This window comes from Mizuhopecten yessoensis, unplaced genomic scaffold, assembly GCF_002113885.1.
Source record: "Mizuhopecten yessoensis strain PY_sf001 unplaced genomic scaffold, ASM211388v2 scaffold11183, whole genome shotgun sequence".
NCBI lineage: Eukaryota > Metazoa > Mollusca > Bivalvia > Pectinida > Pectinidae > Mizuhopecten > Mizuhopecten yessoensis.
In genome coordinates this window covers 1,793,358-1,812,652 of record NW_018408921.1, presented here as the reverse complement: position 1 = coordinate 1,812,652, position 19,295 = coordinate 1,793,358, and the positions used below count along the sequence as shown (strand labels likewise).

The 19,295-nt window shown below is 35.2% G+C and overlaps 1 protein-coding gene across 4 annotated transcripts; it reads right to left on the bottom strand.

Annotated features, from left to right (window-relative positions):
- Positions 1-2,276: 2,276 nt before the first annotated feature.
- LOC110440506 lies at positions 2,277-19,186 on the bottom strand. 4 transcript variants are annotated; one of them, XM_021483627.1, is made up of 12 exons: positions 19,067-19,186; positions 17,875-17,954; positions 15,882-16,324; positions 14,658-15,059; positions 13,023-13,196; positions 10,567-10,667; positions 9,541-9,875; positions 8,519-9,365; positions 7,317-7,338; positions 6,672-7,004; positions 5,221-5,505; positions 2,277-3,943 (listed from the first exon to the last, which is right to left on the bottom strand). In XM_021483627.1, exons 3-12 carry the CDS (start codon positions 16,303-16,305, stop codon positions 3,915-3,917), a joined length of 2,952 nt encoding a protein of 983 aa, XP_021339302.1. In that variant the 5' UTR covers positions 16,306-16,324; positions 17,875-17,954; positions 19,067-19,186; the 3' UTR covers positions 2,277-3,914. The 4 variants fall into 4 exon arrangements, with proteins under 4 accessions (XP_021339302.1, XP_021339300.1, XP_021339301.1 ...); XM_021483625.1 differs by lacking the exon at positions 19,067-19,186 and adding an exon at positions 18,221-19,050; XM_021483626.1 differs by lacking the exon at positions 17,875-17,954.
- Positions 19,187-19,295: the final 109 nt, after the last annotated feature.

Genomic DNA, 19,295 nt, shown 5'->3' with positions numbered 1-19,295 from the left:
GTTTATCAAAAGAATCACGTTCTCGCGTAACGGTTAAATTGACTGGCTTTGATGTCGGGTGTCGCTCCTCTGTAATCTTTAAAGGATAGGTATCAGTCAAGCGATTGGTTAGTTTCTTTTACCCGACACAAATCCAATATCTAGGCGTGTGTTTTCAATTTTGTTACGGCATATTCCAGGGGTGCAGAGAGCGAAGATTACCCCGAATATGCAACTGGTGTTAAAATTAGGTTCAACATCAAATTCCTGATTATATATTAATATGTCAAACATCAGTCGGGCCAGGCTCTAATTGATACATGAATAAACTTGTAAAATAGATAAACAAAAATATACCGTTACGCACAATGAAATACATCCATAGTAACACTATCATTGCAATGTTAGGCATAATGATTAACATAAATATAACTTTTTTGTCTTTATGAATTATATTTCTTTTTAATTGGGAACATGTTATTGAAATGCAAAAAAGATCTAAGTGTATTTACCTCTATAGATTTAAGTTGTATACGAAATGTTAGCTATTTCAAGCTAAATATTTTCACTTGGGTGTATTTATTTACAATTATAATGTATTGATGTGAATTTTTTTTTTTTTATTTTTTTTTTTTTTATTGAATACAATTTTACTATACAACCTTTATATCTTAAGTGTGTATGAATTTATATAAACTATAATAAGTATATGTGAAAAAAATAAACAGATATTATAATAAGAGATCCATGTGCATTAAAAATTACCTAAGCGAAAGTATGATACATATACTGCTTAATAGAATATAAGATTTCATATTGATATAAGGTCAATGGGGTATGTGTCCCCAATACCAATTTGGGACATTTTTCTGTTGTGTTTTAAAACCATATATTACCGACAGTGATCTGATGCGAGAGATCCTCATCGTTATAATTGTACCTACGATAAAGTCATAGAAAATCTTGAATAAAAATGAATACCTGAAAATAACTAGAATTATGTCAGTCTGACATTTAAGCCGCTCACCACTTTAAATTGAATTGCTTCAGTAAGACGTGGAGCATCAATATCTTCTATAATACCTCAGATATGTGTTCTGTATTCTGCTTATTGAAAATCAGGTCATGTGATGATGATGCCTTTGGGATTTCCAAAATCAATCACCAAGAATCTTAAATGATGCCTTAAAAACATTTCTCCCTCTCCTCTTTTTTCACCCTCTGTCAGTGTGACGCATTGTTGTAATTTTCATTAACTAGCATCCTCCAATGATGTGACATGAGCATTTATGTGCAGAATGCCAATCGGTGAATGGATAATAAAGAATAGGTGCATTTTGTGATTGTGAAATGAAGAATTAACAGAATGGGGGAAAAATACATGGAGAATAGAGACATTGTACTCCTTTTATTTTTATTTATTATTTATTCATATGAATAATAATTATTAATATATGTAGTGACTTTATTTACTGTCATTGAATATACAAAATCTCAAAAATGTTCTTGGAATATATTTGAATTATATTTCTCAATGCGACTTTATATTAATTACTAACGTAAGAGTTATTTCCCTTACACCGGATTGGATAATATTTTGACACGGCGCGAATTCTTGTCAAACAGCAGCGGCAGTTGTGTCATGTTCTTAAATTGTTACACTTTCATAAATAAATACACCAGAAATAGCATGCTGTGTTACAGAAATGTTTGATAAGCATACACAGTTTACATATCGTCTCGTCTCAGAGCCATTAAGCATTACCGTTAACAACCTAAGCACGATATGTCATATTACGTTCCCGTTTGAAACATCAAAATAGAGGTTATACTTCATCACTAATACGGTTTATAAATACATATATTTACTTCTTCCTTCTACAGACAGCGTCGATGCTTGACAGTCTTCACATGTGCTTTCTCGAATCATATGTGTTTCACACGCGTAACACTCCTAAGGCCTCAATCCGAGTTGCTAAAACGCTCAAACGTAGTGCACGAATTTCACCACCACAACACTCGTAGAATGCACCGGAGACAAACATTTTGTTTTCAGCAATTATTAAAAGTATAGATTATTACTTGGAGAAGAGTATCAGAAGACTTTAAGTAACCCACAGGTGAGTGTCAGAGATTCTACTTTCTATTTACGATAACGAAACTATATAGCGGAAGCATGCAAGACTGAATTATGCGCACGCATCCGTAACGGAAGTGGGTCCGTCATTTCGTTCTCTGGACAGAATTAATAAGCCGCTCGGCTCTCGCCAAGAGCGGCTTAAAAAATAACCCAAACTATAAGAAAAATAATCTTCCTCAAAATTCATGTAAATAGTGTATGCATGATGTTTACAATTTAAAATAATACTATACAAAAAGGTAACAGACAAGAGTTGCAAGCGCTCTCGACCATTTATGGTTTCATAAGGCAACCGACAAACCCATACATGGAAGAAAACGCTAGCAACTCTGTCTTTTGGTTTGTTTCTCATTTATATACTGAACTTTTTTTATTGCATATAACGTCACGCTACCACAATTGGTACACTACCCGAATTGGTGCACGGTCAGAAAATGGTTCGAATAGTACTTTAAAATTAAAATTGCTCTTTTTACTTTGACAGTATAACAAATGAGGTATTTATAAGCATTTTCATAGTTTTGTTTCCAGAAATATTTTAAGAGTACATAATGACTTCAAAGTAAACATATCCGAAAACCAGTAAAAACGATATACGTCGACGAAATTGTGGAGGCTTTTGAAGGGGTTAAATATAAGCAGGTTTGAATGTTGATATCTGCTCCTTATAACCGGATAATATAAAAGTGTATATACGATTGCACATCAACTAGAAAAATAAAAACAAGTTTCATAGCCTGTGATATGGTGTACCAATTTGGATACTAATCACGGCCGAAAAACGAACGAAATCTCAGTGCGATTTTAGCGTTCTATTTTCAAAAACAAATTACTTCGAATGAAACTTTTTCTGCAAATGAACCACCATAGGTAGGCTTTGTCAGGAATTAAGAAACATTTCAGATACAAGATCTGAATTTTTAAATATTATTGAAAATCTGCACAATTGTACCAAGTGTTGAATAAGGACATAATTAATATTTCAATAATGTTCACATCTGTATCCAAGACACATTAAGATAAAGATAGTTATCCCAGAGTTTCGGTATTTTTAAGTTTAATTGAATATCATCTTGTCAGGCGTATGTTCTAGCCATTCTATCAGAATAAAAGAATCGTTTCTATCACAAGAGGAAATATGTTTCAATGTTCACAACTATACTTCATATAGCTATATGTATATAACAACAACAAAAATGTCTACCAAAATCAGTCTTGGGGTAAATGCATATTACCTCTTTGTGATCAAGACAAAAAATGAAGGTAATCTTTGACCAACTTTGAAGGTAACTATCTAACTCAAACGTTATTTTGATATAAGAAATTAGAAGTGTAGCAGGATCTTCTGAAGTATGACATAGATTTGCTAAACTGTTACATTCGACCTATTTACGTATACCGAATATATACTCTTATGTACACTTATAGTGAGATATTCCTGCCACCAGTTAATTGAAGTCAAATTGAAATAATTAAGCCACCAAAGCAATCATGAATATTCTTAATAAAGATTTATCATTTTGGAGCTTATTTTGTTTAATACTGAGGGCGATATTGTGAGAATCGTTGAATTCCTGGTTGACAATATCTTGGTTGAGTTTGGTGGCAAACATTTCCAGCAGGCTGTAGGCATTCCTATGATAATAAACTCTGCCCCTCTCCTGGCCGAAGTCTTTCTGTTTTTATAAGAAACTGAATTCATTGATGAGCTGATCAGGACTATCTTTGAACAACAAGATGCGAGGACGTGACATTACCTGGATACCTTGTGATACGACATGCCTCATAAATGAATTCAGACACTTGGTATTTTCTTCAGCACATCTGAAACGAAATTTGCAAATGTGCAAAATATCATTAGAATTCACACATTTAATTAAACAGAAGAGGTATATGTCAATTATTTACATATTCATCAATTTTTGATGTTCGTGTTCAATCATTATTTTTCAGTGGGATAAATTTGAAATTCGTTAATTATTTCCCAACATTTTCCCACCCTCGTTATATATTCTACTTTAAAACACAGTTGTGACATCATCCTTTGTTCCCATTGTACATTATTAAGTAGAATGTACAATGAAGTACATGTATCTGTTCATTATTATTGTGTTAAATACAGGACGGCTATTCGCCTAATAATTGACGGTTACAGGTTACAAAAATACTTTTAAGCACTAACAAATTTTAGAAGAAAATCCACAATTTATTTTCTACATTGTGCTTTGCTAGGTTTATGTACATTTACACTGTTGAATTTCAATGAGGAGTAACGACCTCTGGAAAAAAATTTCCAACAGAATGCTGTAAAACTTAAAATATGAATGATCTAACAGATCGTCACGCAAAGTAATCCATACTTGAGATAGAATTAAATAATCCAATAGACATTCCGTGATGTTTCACGAATATAGCGGTTATGTCCTGGAAGTGATCAATTTAAACTGCCACCAGTGTTGGTTAAGGTGTTATTTGAGGTTTTGATTTATTGATCATCTCCTTCAGTAACGTTTTCTATTTTAATCCAATTGCCATTTTTAGTAAAATATCCTGTTATCTGTTTGATGCATTGTATTAGTCAACATGTCTTTGCATTAAAAATCTTGATGTTGAAACTGATATTGTCATCTCACGATAATAACATGTTCTCGCTTAATATGACCAAGTTGGAATGACTGGTAAATACCTAGGATTCATGAAACTCATGTACATTTCCATATATAGAAGCTCTACCTGTACTTGTCCAATGAGTTAACAATATACATTCATGCATGAATGACCATAGCTCATGCTGCATACACACAAACGCCTCGTCATTGTTAAATTTATTACCGTACATTGTTTAATAGCAGCTGTACATTCTTAACTAAAAAAAATGTGCCATTATTGGTACAAAGGTACTGTATTTTAAGTAGGAAAATGGGCTTTAAACTCTCCGATCTGTGATAGAATGAACAGAACTCGGCCCTAATGGCCTCGATCAGTCCATTCTCTTACAGAATGGGCAGATTTCGTCCTTTCTCCTTTACATTATACATACACAAACATTGACTACTTCGTAATTAAACTGATGGGGATTTAAATGATCTTTAAAAACTTACCAACCAACGTTTTCCAGTTGAGTTGACGACATTCCTGAAACGCCATAAGGACTCTCACCACATTTGCACCATCACCTTCACGTGTTAACCATCCATTAAATAAGCTTTCCTTCATCTCTAACACATGTCTATGGTGATTCATCTCTGCCTCTTCGATATCTTCGTTGGTCATGTCAAGCTCAATGAAGAACACGACATACATTTTCCCCACCAGATGGGCCACTTCTTTGACCTCTGATTCCACAAGACAACGTTGTGGCACTTCTGTTTCGTCTATTAATTCAGCTGTTATAACAGAAACGCATGATTAATGATGCTTTCTAATTTTGGAGATTTTTCTCTCATGATTCCAATTATCCCTTTTATTATAACATGTTCGTGACAGTTTTGCAAGTAGAAAAAATGGAAAAATATCAATATAAATGCAAGCGAAATTGAATCATGTGTATCAACGAGTTCAACTATATATAATTACCAATGTTATTATCGTAAACTATTTGTTTACGTGCTTTTCAAAAGAAATATGTCATACAAATCACATGTTGTCATGTATTTGACAGAATCATAGTTGTTAGAAATTCAAATATTTGAATAAAGGAATTAAGATTACAAGAAAAATGCAGGGGTCGAAGTGGAAATTGTTTCCATTACAAAATGTTTACTTACGAACACAGCATCAAACTGAGTCCAAGTAATGCGCCAGAAAGCAAATGAAACACTTGACAGGGGATTTGTTTTAAGCCAGAAACACTCCTTTAGGTTGTTTCATTTTCTGAATTTGTTTTTATTGGTTTTTATGTATTCTACGTCCTATTATCGTTAAAAGGACGTACCAGACTTTTGTGGTGGAGTGCCTGGCGACTACCCCACATAGGTCTCGAACCCGCGACCATGTGGTGAAGGATTGTTGGTCTTAGACGGTAAGACATCTTAACCACTCGGCCACCGCAGCCCTCGATTTTCTTTACAGAAGGGAGAAAACTCCAAGTCAAAGAAATGAGAGTGGTACTCTTTTTCGCGATTTAAACTGATGTAGTGCTAAATTGTACCTTCAATCGTGACAATAAGACATATCGAATATTTGCTATATTGTGTTAATGAACTATTGAAGTTTGATAGGAAGTCTTAATTCTATTTTGGCAATCAAGACAAATCGGTTACTGGAGATACGAAAGAAAGAAAGAAAGAAAGAGAGAAAGAAACAAAGAAAAAAAAAGGAAAAAAAGCGACAAAAACAAAGAAATAAATATCTTCAAAAATATGGTACCTGGAATATACATGTAGCATATAGTAAGTTGGAAATATGATTAGAGGTGTAGATGCAAAAGCGAATGTTTGTCAGCAGGACCTTATACGATTAGGTATGATGCAAAAAATTAAAATAGTATGGGAAATGCTTTGGATTCTCCCATAACGAGCTTGAAAAGATAATAGAAAAATCTGCTACTTACCCACTTTCCTTGCTTCCTCGAAAAATGATAGTGGAGTGATTTCTGAAAGCATGTCGGTCGAGTCCATTGATGTCGCTTTCATGGCGTCTACAATTAATCCTAATGCAGCTTGTTCACCGGTTTTCAGGTTGTTTTGCCAACGAATCAGTATACGTGTTACTTGAGACCGGAAATCTAACATGTCGTTGTCATAACGAATCTGACTGATGGTCGTGTCATCCATATCGAGTTCCATAAAGAACATCACATGCGAGTACGCTTTGATATGTCTGGCGATTCGACTCATCTGCTTCAAAGATAGGACCTCTGAAGGGCCGGGACTAGATTCTTTCACTAAAAAGTGTAAAATTCAACTGTCAGCCACTCTTAATCATATTCCACCATTAAAACTGATTGTGTAACTCAATCAGAAAATTGAAAAGCATCAGGGAAAATGTCACAACTTCTAACAAAAATGATTAAGTAGACTTTAAAAATGAGTGTAGATGACATAAATATCTTATAACTTACTTATATTAGTTGAGTGCATTTTAAACAAACATATATGAATAATGTACTGTCCATTATAATACAATGTATGTCATTGTAAAGACTGTTTTCAAATATCGTAACAATCACAATGCATCCTAACAACGATATACTTACCATCAGGTGTGGTTCCCGTGTCCTATGTAAAATAATAAAATTGTGTTTAGAATATTTATAACGACACATACAATACGACAGATTTATCTCTCATTTGAAGACTCGCACGACAGATTTATTTCTAAATTGAAGACTCACTCAAAGCTGGTAAGCTGTAATTCATCATTATCGACAAAGCATTCAGCTTTTAATCGTGAAAATAATAAATCATGAAGTTGCAAGTTTATAGTAAATTAGAATTATCACATACATTCTATTAACATTTTACTTCTGTTAACATAAATAATAATTTCGTCAATGAATGAGTTCATATTTTGAAAAAAGCTAAACGACTATAATTAAATATTTCAGTTATAATTTTACATAGAAACCTAATTTATTGACGATCATTTTATCCTGATATTTTTGTTTATAAAGTTGAATCGATCTTGTAATTAATTACGGATTGTTCCGAGAAGAATTCCAGGACTAGACTATTTTGCAATATTAATATATCATCAGGCCAAAACGAAAAGTATGTTTCAGGTACCTGACTCAAACAATTGGGTTGGTTGGTCGTGATTTATTAGATTTCATTTTATCTTTTTTAATCACTAAAAATGGTTTGAGGTCTTTTGAATAATAATTTGGATTTAAGAAATTGATTTTGATACCAGCACATGAGGTAGAAAAGGTACATATTTAGTTGCCTTGTTTGTTTGTCAATCAATTTAATTGCATCCGGTGGACAATTTATCCCAACACTGGATGGAGTGCGTTCGAGCGAGATAAAATTGTTATAGTCAGAGGTTTGATTGGATACCTGAATCCTCGATACTCCAGGGGTTACGCTCATTTACGCTCTTTGAACCTCCGGAATATGTCAAAGCAATATTGAAGGCTCAGTGCGCGCGACCGTGTGGATGAGGCAGGAATAGTAGTTCGACCCTTTGAAAAGAATATCCTGGTCACGTAACGGTAAACATTGTCTGACTTTGAAGTTGGGTGTTGCTCCTTTGTAATCTTCAAAGGACAGGTATCAGCCCAGAGATTGATATTTTTTTTTTTTCCTGAGACCAATCAAACAGCTACATTCGTGACTTCAATTTTGCTATGACATAGTCCAGGGGTGCAGAGAGCGTACGTGAACGCAACACCTGGATATCGAGGATGGGGTACCTGAAACATACATTTGATTTTTAGGCCTAAGTGCATCTTCGTACCTCAAAATCGCCGAACCAAAATTTCTTCTCCGCTCTTGTTGTAACGACTGTTTTCTCGTCTGTTTCTGAAATCTGGAAATCCTTTTCAATGTGACTGCTATATTCCAAATGTCCTTGGTCATTTCGTTGAAGAGTAGACATAAGCAGCTTTTCCAAAACAGTCCTGATCGGAACCGCCAGACTCTTCGCAAAGGAATACTCCTTCGAAAACAGGGCTACTTTGATCATATTTTCCTTGCAATGAACTACCATGTTTACATTGCCCGTCAAAATGAAACAAGCAAGTCCCCGTTGTAAAAGAAGCTCGTCTTGTTTCGTTGAGATCACTTCAAATCGGTAGAGAAGGGAAGCCATAAATTTGTCATAGACTGCTTCAGGTATGAACTTGTTCTTAAAATTGATGCAAAGTGTTGAGGACGTCTCCATGTTTCTTTGATTCAGGTAAGATCTCACGAGGTTAACGTCGCTCTGGTCTTGAAGCATGGATGGTACAATGTAGGTGTCGACGTCATCGCCTGCCTCGTCTTCCTTCGGGAGCGGTTTCACGATCAATTCCGATCTTTCAATGTAGTACAGGAGAGTAGTACTGTTTTCCAAAAACTTGTCGGTGTCTTCTTTGCCCCATACGTGATCGATGAAGGCCTTTTTCAACCGACGGGTCCGCTGATACTCCTGCAGAAGAGGGTCACCCTGTCCCAAATTTCCGATGTGATATTTGATTTCGGTGACGATGAGGCGGAATGCCTTTATCATCCATTCCGGGTCCAAGATGACCTTCAGATCCGCTGGCAAATCTTTGTGGTCATCTGTTGGGAATGTCAGTATGTTTCTCGCAGAATTCAGGTACCTATTTGAATTTTAGAAATATGACATATGCAGATTTTGTTTTTATCAAATCAGTATATTATGAAATAATAGAAAATATATGGGGAAAACAATAAACGGCTTTTCAGGGTTGGAAAACATTCGATAAAAACACATCGATAAGCAATAGTTCCAGTACACACAATACTTTTACATACCGCAGAAACGCTCCAACATCAGTCACATCCATGGCTGCAGCGCGCTCCTTTATCTTCTGAAAGGTCATGACCTTTGTTCCTTGACTCTTTAACGTCATGAGGTCATGTTCCAATGCAATCCAATGCCCCGGTAAGAGTTGATTCCACTGTGCTTGGTATGGAGCACACTTTAGGATTACTTTCCATAGCTTTTCAAACACTGGATCCCTTGGCTCGAGGTTGCTGATGCAGATGACATCTACCACGTGTTGTTCAAAGATTTGTGCAATATCAGGATTCTTTTTCTCTGATTTAATAGTGGCCATGAACGTCTCCAGAGTTGGTTCTCTTTCGTTCTATAAGATAACAAATATGAAACAAAAAAAGATGACCAACTTAAGGAATTGGTTTCTATTTGAGGTGATAAGTTGAGCACGTTTTAATAGAAAAGATGGCGACGCCATCAACGATACATATGCTTGTAGCAATCTACTCAATTCAAACTGGAGTAATCACTTCATAACCTGACCAAATATAGAAAACTATTCCTTATCTTGAAAGTTCTTTTCTGTTAATGTTTCTTAATTTTCGTCTTCCTTAGTCAAATTAGTGGACACAATTTTCCATTAAAGTAACATCCTGAAATTTGCATAAGCCGTGGTTAACTTGTATTGTTGTCAACGTCACATGGACGCTTGTCACATTCTTTAGTCAGGTTATGAGATGATAACTCCAGTTACAGGGAACAATGGTTCTTGAGTGAATGTCAGTGTAGACCGTAAATATTTACACATACATTTGAGGTGGTACTAGTGATTCAATAACACGCCATACAGTAGAAATTGGATGTGCAACAAACTACCGAATTATGACAAATGCACTTCCAATATGCATGCTTTTGACAAACCATATCTTATGATAATGGGATGAATATCTAACAAGAAAGATAACATCTACTAACAAACGGCCGGCTATGTTGACTGAAGCATGTATTGTCCAAAGTCGTTACAGAGACATGCAAGAAACTAGAAATGCAAACATACGTACAAAGGGTATCTCATCAAGGTGTGTACCGACGAGGACAATAGGAGGCCTGTACTTTCCAATCGAGTAGGTGGAAATGAACTTCAACCAAAAATACACAGTCTCTGTAAAATAGATATATTTAATATGTATTAGCAAAACATATATTCAGCAGGTCTATTCTGCGATACCTAGAATAACGGATTTTCAAGAAAGAACATATCTTCGAGGCATGTACAAAAGGCATTTGAAGACGGATGCCGAGGGAGACACAATCAAAAAGAAAGGGTAGGAAAGAGAAAAGAAAAACAAATGGGTTTCTTAACGATGTACTATAGCAACTTTACTTTCTTTAAATGTCCAGAGTATCTTAGTTGAAGGCACCGAACAAAAATTCTCCAGTGGGCCCCTAATAAGTAATCTCCTAAGACATGAAGCTGGATACTGGGCTTAGCACCTATATCATGTAGTTAACAAAGCATCAGGAAAGCTAAATATAGTGCGTAGATTTAAACTCAAAATTGACAGATTATCCCTTTAAAAATGTACATTTCTTTCAATAGACCAATCTTGGAATATGGGGATTTAGTTTGGGACAACATAAAAATCGCTCTGTCCGAAATGCTAGAAAATTTACGAGTAGAAGCAGCACGTATAGTTACTGGTGTCACAAAACTTCCAAGCATTCCTAATTTATAAAAGGAAACTGGCTGGAAACCCCTCAAAACTAGACGTGAAAACCATAAAATTATACAGATACATAAAATGATACATCGCATGACCCATTCATATCTTAGAAACATTATACCTCAAACAAACTCCGAAATTCACGATTACAGAACAAGACACCCAAACAATATTTGACCTATCAAAAGTCGTTTCTCCCTGCTAGTATTGAATTATGGAATCAATTGCCAGGAACATCAAAAAATGATCCGTCTATCTCTAGACTTAAGAACTATTTTAACAGAAATGTTGTTGCTATTCCTTCCTATTACAATAACGGTTCCCGTATTGGTCAGATCCACCAGCCCTTGTAGAGAGTCTTTTCTGTTCTTGCCTTGCTGCCTTTGAAACAAACGAACATTTCCTAAAACAGTGTCACAAGTATGAAACTCAGAAACGTAAATGCCTTGATCGCCTTTCTTACCAACTCTCTGCCTATGTAAAGCTTTATGGAGACTCTAACATCTCAACAGCTCAAAATATTTGAGAGGGTTCAAAACTTCATTATCCAGTCTAAACGTGCTGGATAAGCAGTAAAAGTATGACTATGTTGATGGAACAAAATTGTGAAAACCTCATAAATGCTGTCATAATGATACAATTACTTACCGTTTCATGGAATATCAATTTATCTTTCGTAACATGTCCCTTACCACATATTTTTCTTTTCTTCATTTGTATACATTTAACTGTAATATTATCAAGTGTTAGTAATCTATAAGGCCACTAGTTTGTTAGAAAGATGGGAAGGATTTATATAGTACACAGTACTTGTTTTCTCATCATGTTTGTCTATGTGATTTGTATTATTCATGCTATGTATTTCACTCATTGAATAAATACAGTTTAAACCAAGTTGAATACAGAAGGCCTATTCTTTCCCCGAGTCTGCAGAAGTGACACAAAGTTGTGCACGTATTGTTTAACAAACGTTACTGACTCTTTTCCTTAACTTTCTTGAATGTATTTGCATTTTAATGCCTTATGAACTCCATACACTGATTTACAAAGGCAATTGTCGTATGGGGTGAATATTTGTCTTTAACTGATAACTTTATGATGCTATTACATGGATATAGGAATTGCTTTTTACAATTTCGCACACCCAAAGACTGAGCCGCATCCATGTATTTAACCAAACAAAACCCTCGTTAAACAAAATTTAATCTCTGGTAAACAAAACTTTATGTTTTCCAATTGTAATATTGTAAGGCTTATGTGTCATTACTTTTGCCTGCTTCAGTCACTTGGAACTCATGGGTTTGTAACTTTTTCCCATTTTCTAGAGAAGATCTGTTCGAGATAAATACGAACGGGGAAACTCAAGCATAAGAGGGAAACACGACATTTTGTTTTATCAATATCATTTAAGCTAAGACATTATGTACATTGGAAATTGGGAATATCAATATCAATATGTCCTTATGCCTATATGGATATGCCGAACAAATATATACCAACCAAGGTATTAAAAAAAAAAAACACCAATGCAACTCCTAATTCAAACCGACGGTTGTTTATCATAATTTAATTTGAATTACCCATCTTGTTTCCATATATTATCAATAGGGAGGTGTGCTTATTATTGACGTTCTAGTATCACTTATCATAGCAAAAGCTGCATTTTCGAAAGGTAAATTCTTAGACACGATATATCTTCATCGACGTCTAATTCCAAACAGGAAAACACATACACTGCACGGATGACTCTTATCAACTCAACCTTATTACGACTTGAATACAACACTTCTTACCAAGTATGCTTGGGTCCTTTAGACAGTTGTGTAAGCTGAATGTCAGCATGATAACGGCATCGGCGTTTAAAAAGATGTGCTGAAAGTTGCTGAACATGATTTCACCTCCAAAGTCAAAGATGTTGACATAAGCCATATCGCCACTATAACTGCGTCCGCCACCAGCAGACATTCCTACAAAATAGATTGAAAACAATGAATGATTTCAAGGGAATAAGTCAACAGGCAAAAATAATAATACCGAAGTGTCAACAAAACCAGAATTCAAACAAAGGAAAGTATGAACAAAGGGAAGTATGAACAAAGGAAAGTATGAACAAAGGGAAGTATGAACAAAGGGAGGTATGAACAAAGGGAAGGATGAACAAAGGAAAGTATGAACAAAGGGAAGTATGAACAAAGGAAAGTATAAACAAAGGAAAGTATAAACAAAGGGAAGTATGAACAAAGGGAAGTATGAACAAAGGGAGGTATGAACAAAGGGAAGTTTGAACAAAGGGAAGTTTGAACAAAGGGAAGTATGAACAAAGAGAAATATGAACAAATGAAAGTATAAACAAAGGGAAGTATGAACAAAGGGAAGTATGAACAAAGGGAGGTATGAACAAAGGGAAGTATGAACAAAGGGAGAAATGAACAAAGGGAAGTATGAACAAAGGGAAGTATGAACAAATGTTAGTATGAACAAAGGGAAGTATGAACAAAGGAAAGTATGAACAAAGGGAAGTATGAACAAAGGGAGGTAGGAACAAAGAGAAGTATGAACCAAGGGAAGTATGAACAAAGGGAGGTATGAACAAAGGGAAGTATGAACAAAGGGAAGTATGAACAAAGAGAAGATTTACATATTCTATCGACATGTAGCGTTCCTTAGTTCCTAAAGTATTTTGTTGGAGAAGAGTATGGCAATGTGCAGCTAGGATCCATGTATCATTTTAAAGTCTTGGTGTTTGAGAGTTAAAGCTTCCATGAAAGTCATTTTGTCATTTAAAATAATAATTCTGACACAAGTAACCAACGAAACGAAATTTCTAATGAATTAATTATTTTCCTTGATAATTGTTTTCGCATTATATTGGTTAAATTCTGCATAAAAACTCTCACTACTCGGAAACCAGTTGATTTTATAAAAGATGTCACTTTCAATGATTTATTTTATATATTTTCAAATATTGAAATAATTCATGATTAATCATGAGATCTAGAGGCACCATTTCTAAAAATATGTGTATCATATTGAAGGCACTGCAGCCGTTTTAAGTCACTGGTGAGTGGTTTAAATGCAAATATAAGCTTCTGTAAAGATTCCGTCTCGTATAAGTATTTGAATTAATAATTAAGAAGATTAAACAGCTTTTACAATTGAAGTTGTTAAACGTAGTGTATAAGTAATACTATCAGTGATTTGTGAAATAGGAAATTCTGCATTCAGGAGAACAACCGTTTAATGAACTAATGTACAATAACCAATATCTCTTTAATATGAAATACTCAAATGAAAAAAAAATCATTTTTATTTTTTTATTTCTTGGTTATCAGCTTTTAGTAAAGTAGGGGGATATATGAAGAGAGATGCATGCAGCTGGACACTTCTATACAAAGACTTATGGTCTGGTAACTAGTCTATGAACTAACCTTCTTTGGTAGTTTTCTCTGATATTGACAATGTTCCAAGCACATCACGAAGTCGATTGAGACTTGCCGATCTCTCCATGTCATTTCCGCGTAGAAAAATCCTTTCGCCTGTGCGTTGGTTGATCATGAGTCGATTCAAGTCGACGTTCATCATATTCGTGGAATCTACTCCACCTTCAGGAATGGGTGTTTCGAGGAGGTGATACGTCATCGTGGTCTTTCCAACACCTGGTGGACCAAGAAATATGACCCGGATATTTGAGGATTTTTCTACTCTTCCTTGCAAAGCAAGTTCGTAACGCCTGGCAAATCCATCATCCATGAAAGCGAACGTGCGTAGATACTTCATGATGACATCGTTGTCCGCTGTTTTCTGATTGTCCAAAACAGAGTCAGGTAAACCTTAAAATAATAAATTTCAGAATCAATACAATGTAAAGAACACTCGAGTATTGTCGGATGTTCTTTTCTTTTGTTATAGCTTCTGGATAAGAGTCTTGCCAACACAGGACATTAGTCGCTTGTTATTAGCATACAATTTATTTAAAACTTGTATTCGTTATTTCCCCCAAAGCCTTCAGAAGATAAAATGGTTCGTCCTTTACCGTTTTGTCTTCCATTTTGGCCGGGAAAGATCACCTTTTCAACCCATAGGCGGAGCTAGCCTCGTACAGAATATGACCCTCAAAAGTGTGACGTCAAAGAGAGTGAATGACGATCGTGGCTTCAGAAAAATATCCAACCCTTAGGGTGATTATTTGGTTGTCTTACCCTCGGCGGAGCTTCGGGGGAGACAGCCAAACAATTACCCCTCGGGTTGGAAATTTCTCATCACAACCTCATGGTACCGGCAGATTAGATTCCATTTCCCAGTGACACTGACACAAATGTCATCATATGCGACATGCTGTCGTTAACACAAGGTTCTTGGTCGACCTTGACCAATTCTAAATAAAATCATATTTTCTAACACTTACCTATAAAATGTAGGAATACGTTATAACAAACTGTGGTAATATATTATGCATACTGCTTACATATTTGCTTATTGAGAACATTTGGTTGTGCCATATACTTATATCCAAAATAAATCAGTTGACAACAGTCTGCTACTGAAATATGTTAGTTCAAGTACCGTTGACGTGATTCATTTAAAGTAGGTTACTGTAAGTATACAGAAAGAAATGTTTACTGTTGTTTACCAAACAAAATGTGTTTCCTTACCACTTGGATGCAGTTTTCGCCATTGTAAGAAGTTTATGGTGTTCCTGTCATGGGTTTTGTCTTTACATCCTAGCCCAAACCAATCTCGTTGAAGGAGATCCCCTCCAATCCGTACAAACTTTTCTATGACTCTGATATCTGGAGGGCTTGGTATACACGCCATGTGAAGTGGCGTCGTTCCATCTTTCGCGACGTCATTGATAAGGTCAATGACGTTTGCGTGGTGTTGTGTCACGTGGCATAAAAGCTGGTAACTACGGTAGAGTCCAATATAATGAAGAACGTTCCATTCCGCCTTATTTTTGCAAAGAACGTTAGCTCCATCGCGGACACATTTTTCAAATGTTGCGACGTCATTATTTCTTGATGCATTCAGGAGATCATCGGATAGCCGTTCGTCCTTTGTTAGTGATCTTTGAGTCATTTTACCTCAGTCTTCTAGCCTAATAAATAGATGCCTAATAACGATAACAGCATGTTCGAAAATGAATGAACGTTTGAAATCATCAACAGAACCATTTAAACACGATTAAATATAAAATACACAGAATTATGACAACATGCATAACCAAACCTTATATTCAACATGAATGAAATCAAATAAAACGTATCCGTCAACACCGTACACATTGTATTTATTGTCAATTAAGACAGACCGTGTCACTGCGTATTGTGCGGAAGAATAGTGTGTACGTCCACTTTAAAAACAAGTGTTATCTACGTCGTCAGATGAACAAATGAACGCCGGTTTCTTTATTACATAACTACAGTTGTTTTGCATACATGCATAACTATACCGCAATAATATTGATGAATATTTTTTGCAAAGAGGAATGTTCACATTGCGTCAAAAATCTCACGGTAAACAACATTGAGGAGGAACAAAACAACCTCTTTTAAGGAATAATAACGTCGTGTATCTATTATGTCGAATGGAGCCACTCATACAATGCCAACTACATGGCTTAAACTAACGCTTCAAATTATTTTGTAGTTTTGTAATTAAATTTTAATTCATCAATAACAGATTTACGAAATAAAACGGAAGGATTTTTTAAGGACTGCATACTTCGTCTCCCTTACAAAACGATTTTACTACAATTTACACCCAAATATATTATCTACACCGAGACAGTACCATGCCCCGGTTTCAGGAACGTTCTTCAACTTCAGTTTCTCCATATGGTTCCGACCATGAAGGCAAGGAAAAGGAGTTAATGGAACACTTAAGCCAGGCGCTGGCTACCTTAGCACTGGTACGCAGGTGAATGCAAGATAATTTTAAACAGAAAAAAACGCGACTACAATACAAAAACACTGCTTGTTGCATCCCCTTGTCCCCTACCGGCTCCTAAACGACGCCTCCTTAAACTAGCATTACTCTAGTTTCATGAGTGTTACTTGTAGGTTCATATTCCGTCCATTTTGGATACAACCAGCAGAGTAACAAAGATTATATGTGATTTTTTTTAATCCAAATACATCAAAGGTGCTTGAAATTCTGACTGTATTTTTACACCTTTGAATACATGTACGGAAACATTATGTTAACATCAGCAGATGCCATTTCCATAAATTCATAATTATTATTGTAGTAGAGATGGTTTTGTTGTGAGATATAGAACAACTCCTCTGGGTTTTGTTCACTGTCATTTTATTGCTCGTTGTAAAAACTAAAAGAACCCTGCAACAAGTACAAAGTACAAGCTACAGTCATATAAATATATAAAATAGACACACATAATCATATTTAATAGTACAAATTCAAGGGAAATAACTCTTACACGATTTCATAACGTTTACCCTTACAAATCAACTATAAGGCAATACACATTACAATTACAACTTTTATGAAATACAATCAAACTGAAGATTTGACTCAAAACAAAGTTACTGGACAATATATTAAATTCACAGTTAGCAGTCTAGCGACCTATACCTTCTCAAATCAATACTATATATATACTCTTACATAAAAAACACAATAGCATACCTGAGTGTGGCACAAGGCCTTGGCTACTATCTATTTGTATAATTACGACGCCTTCTTCAATCGTATGCAATACGGATATACTGTAATTAAAATAAAAGACATCTAAATAAATTTATCGAACCTTAGTCAAATGGGCACAACGTAATAACGCCTCTTACAAAAAATCAAATTACATCACCTCCATTATTACGTTTTCATATAAAAAAATACATTAATCATATCTGATTTCTTATTAAAGGAATAACAAATCATCTATACTTAGATTAGATCCAAATAGAATTATATCTCAAATAAAACACATAATACATATACGTTGGGTATTACACAAAGACAAAGAAACACTTACATTACATCTCTCCGTCCGTCAACTACGAGTCCTCAAAAGATACTAGCGTGATTTATTTGCCCACAAAGAAACACGCGCCAAAACTGACCACCCAGAACGAACCAATGAAAACGCATACACAACTTGACGTAACACTACTGACCAATGAACAAATGTACGGTATACCAACATATCAACATACGTAACGAGCAGAATACCACAATACACCTATAGACATAACATCACAGTATAGAATACAACACGCGGACGCGGTAGTTACATTACTCGGAGTATGAAATATATACATGGGCAGTCGACGCGCTACGGACGGACTTAGTAAACAAACATATACATACAAGCAAATACATTAATTATATCCCTGTTACATTATCAAAATGCTGTCAAATAAAGATCTCAGAAAGCGCATATATTATGTAACACTAATTGGGAGACCTTTATGAAGTATAATTAGTCATTTGTGTGTGACAAAATATAATTATACAAATGGCGAACATACCCATGTTATAGATATATACAAACCGAAAGAAATTATAACAGGATGTACCAGATTTTGTTTGTTTGTATTCTTAATGCTAAATATAAGTGTTCTGATATTTTAATCAACATATATGAAATCAGTCAATGCAAAAAAACACCCATACAAGGTCATATAAGCAAATTATTAATAACATATTTAGTCCGTGATCTGCCGACACACACTGATCGAGGTCGATTACACACGGAGCATACGGGTATGTATAGAACCTGCACACTGTATGTAGGTCCTCAACTGGGCTATTTCAGCATTTCTGACATCGGTCGTCTTATAATGAATGTTTACCCCACCATTTGAACACAATTACTTACCTGGATCGATCTGACGGATCGCTCACCCGAGTACATATCTAGGCTTTTTAAATCTCCGGCCAAGATCTACATGTAGTTAATTACATAACGTTATATGTACCTGAACATACAATGGGTCACGTGATGAATGTCAAGTGAAGTGTTTGATTACACAGGGTCCTGATAATTAGTTAATTTTACACGTGTTGGGGTTAAGACCATCTTTCGGTAAAAATGCCACCCCCAATTA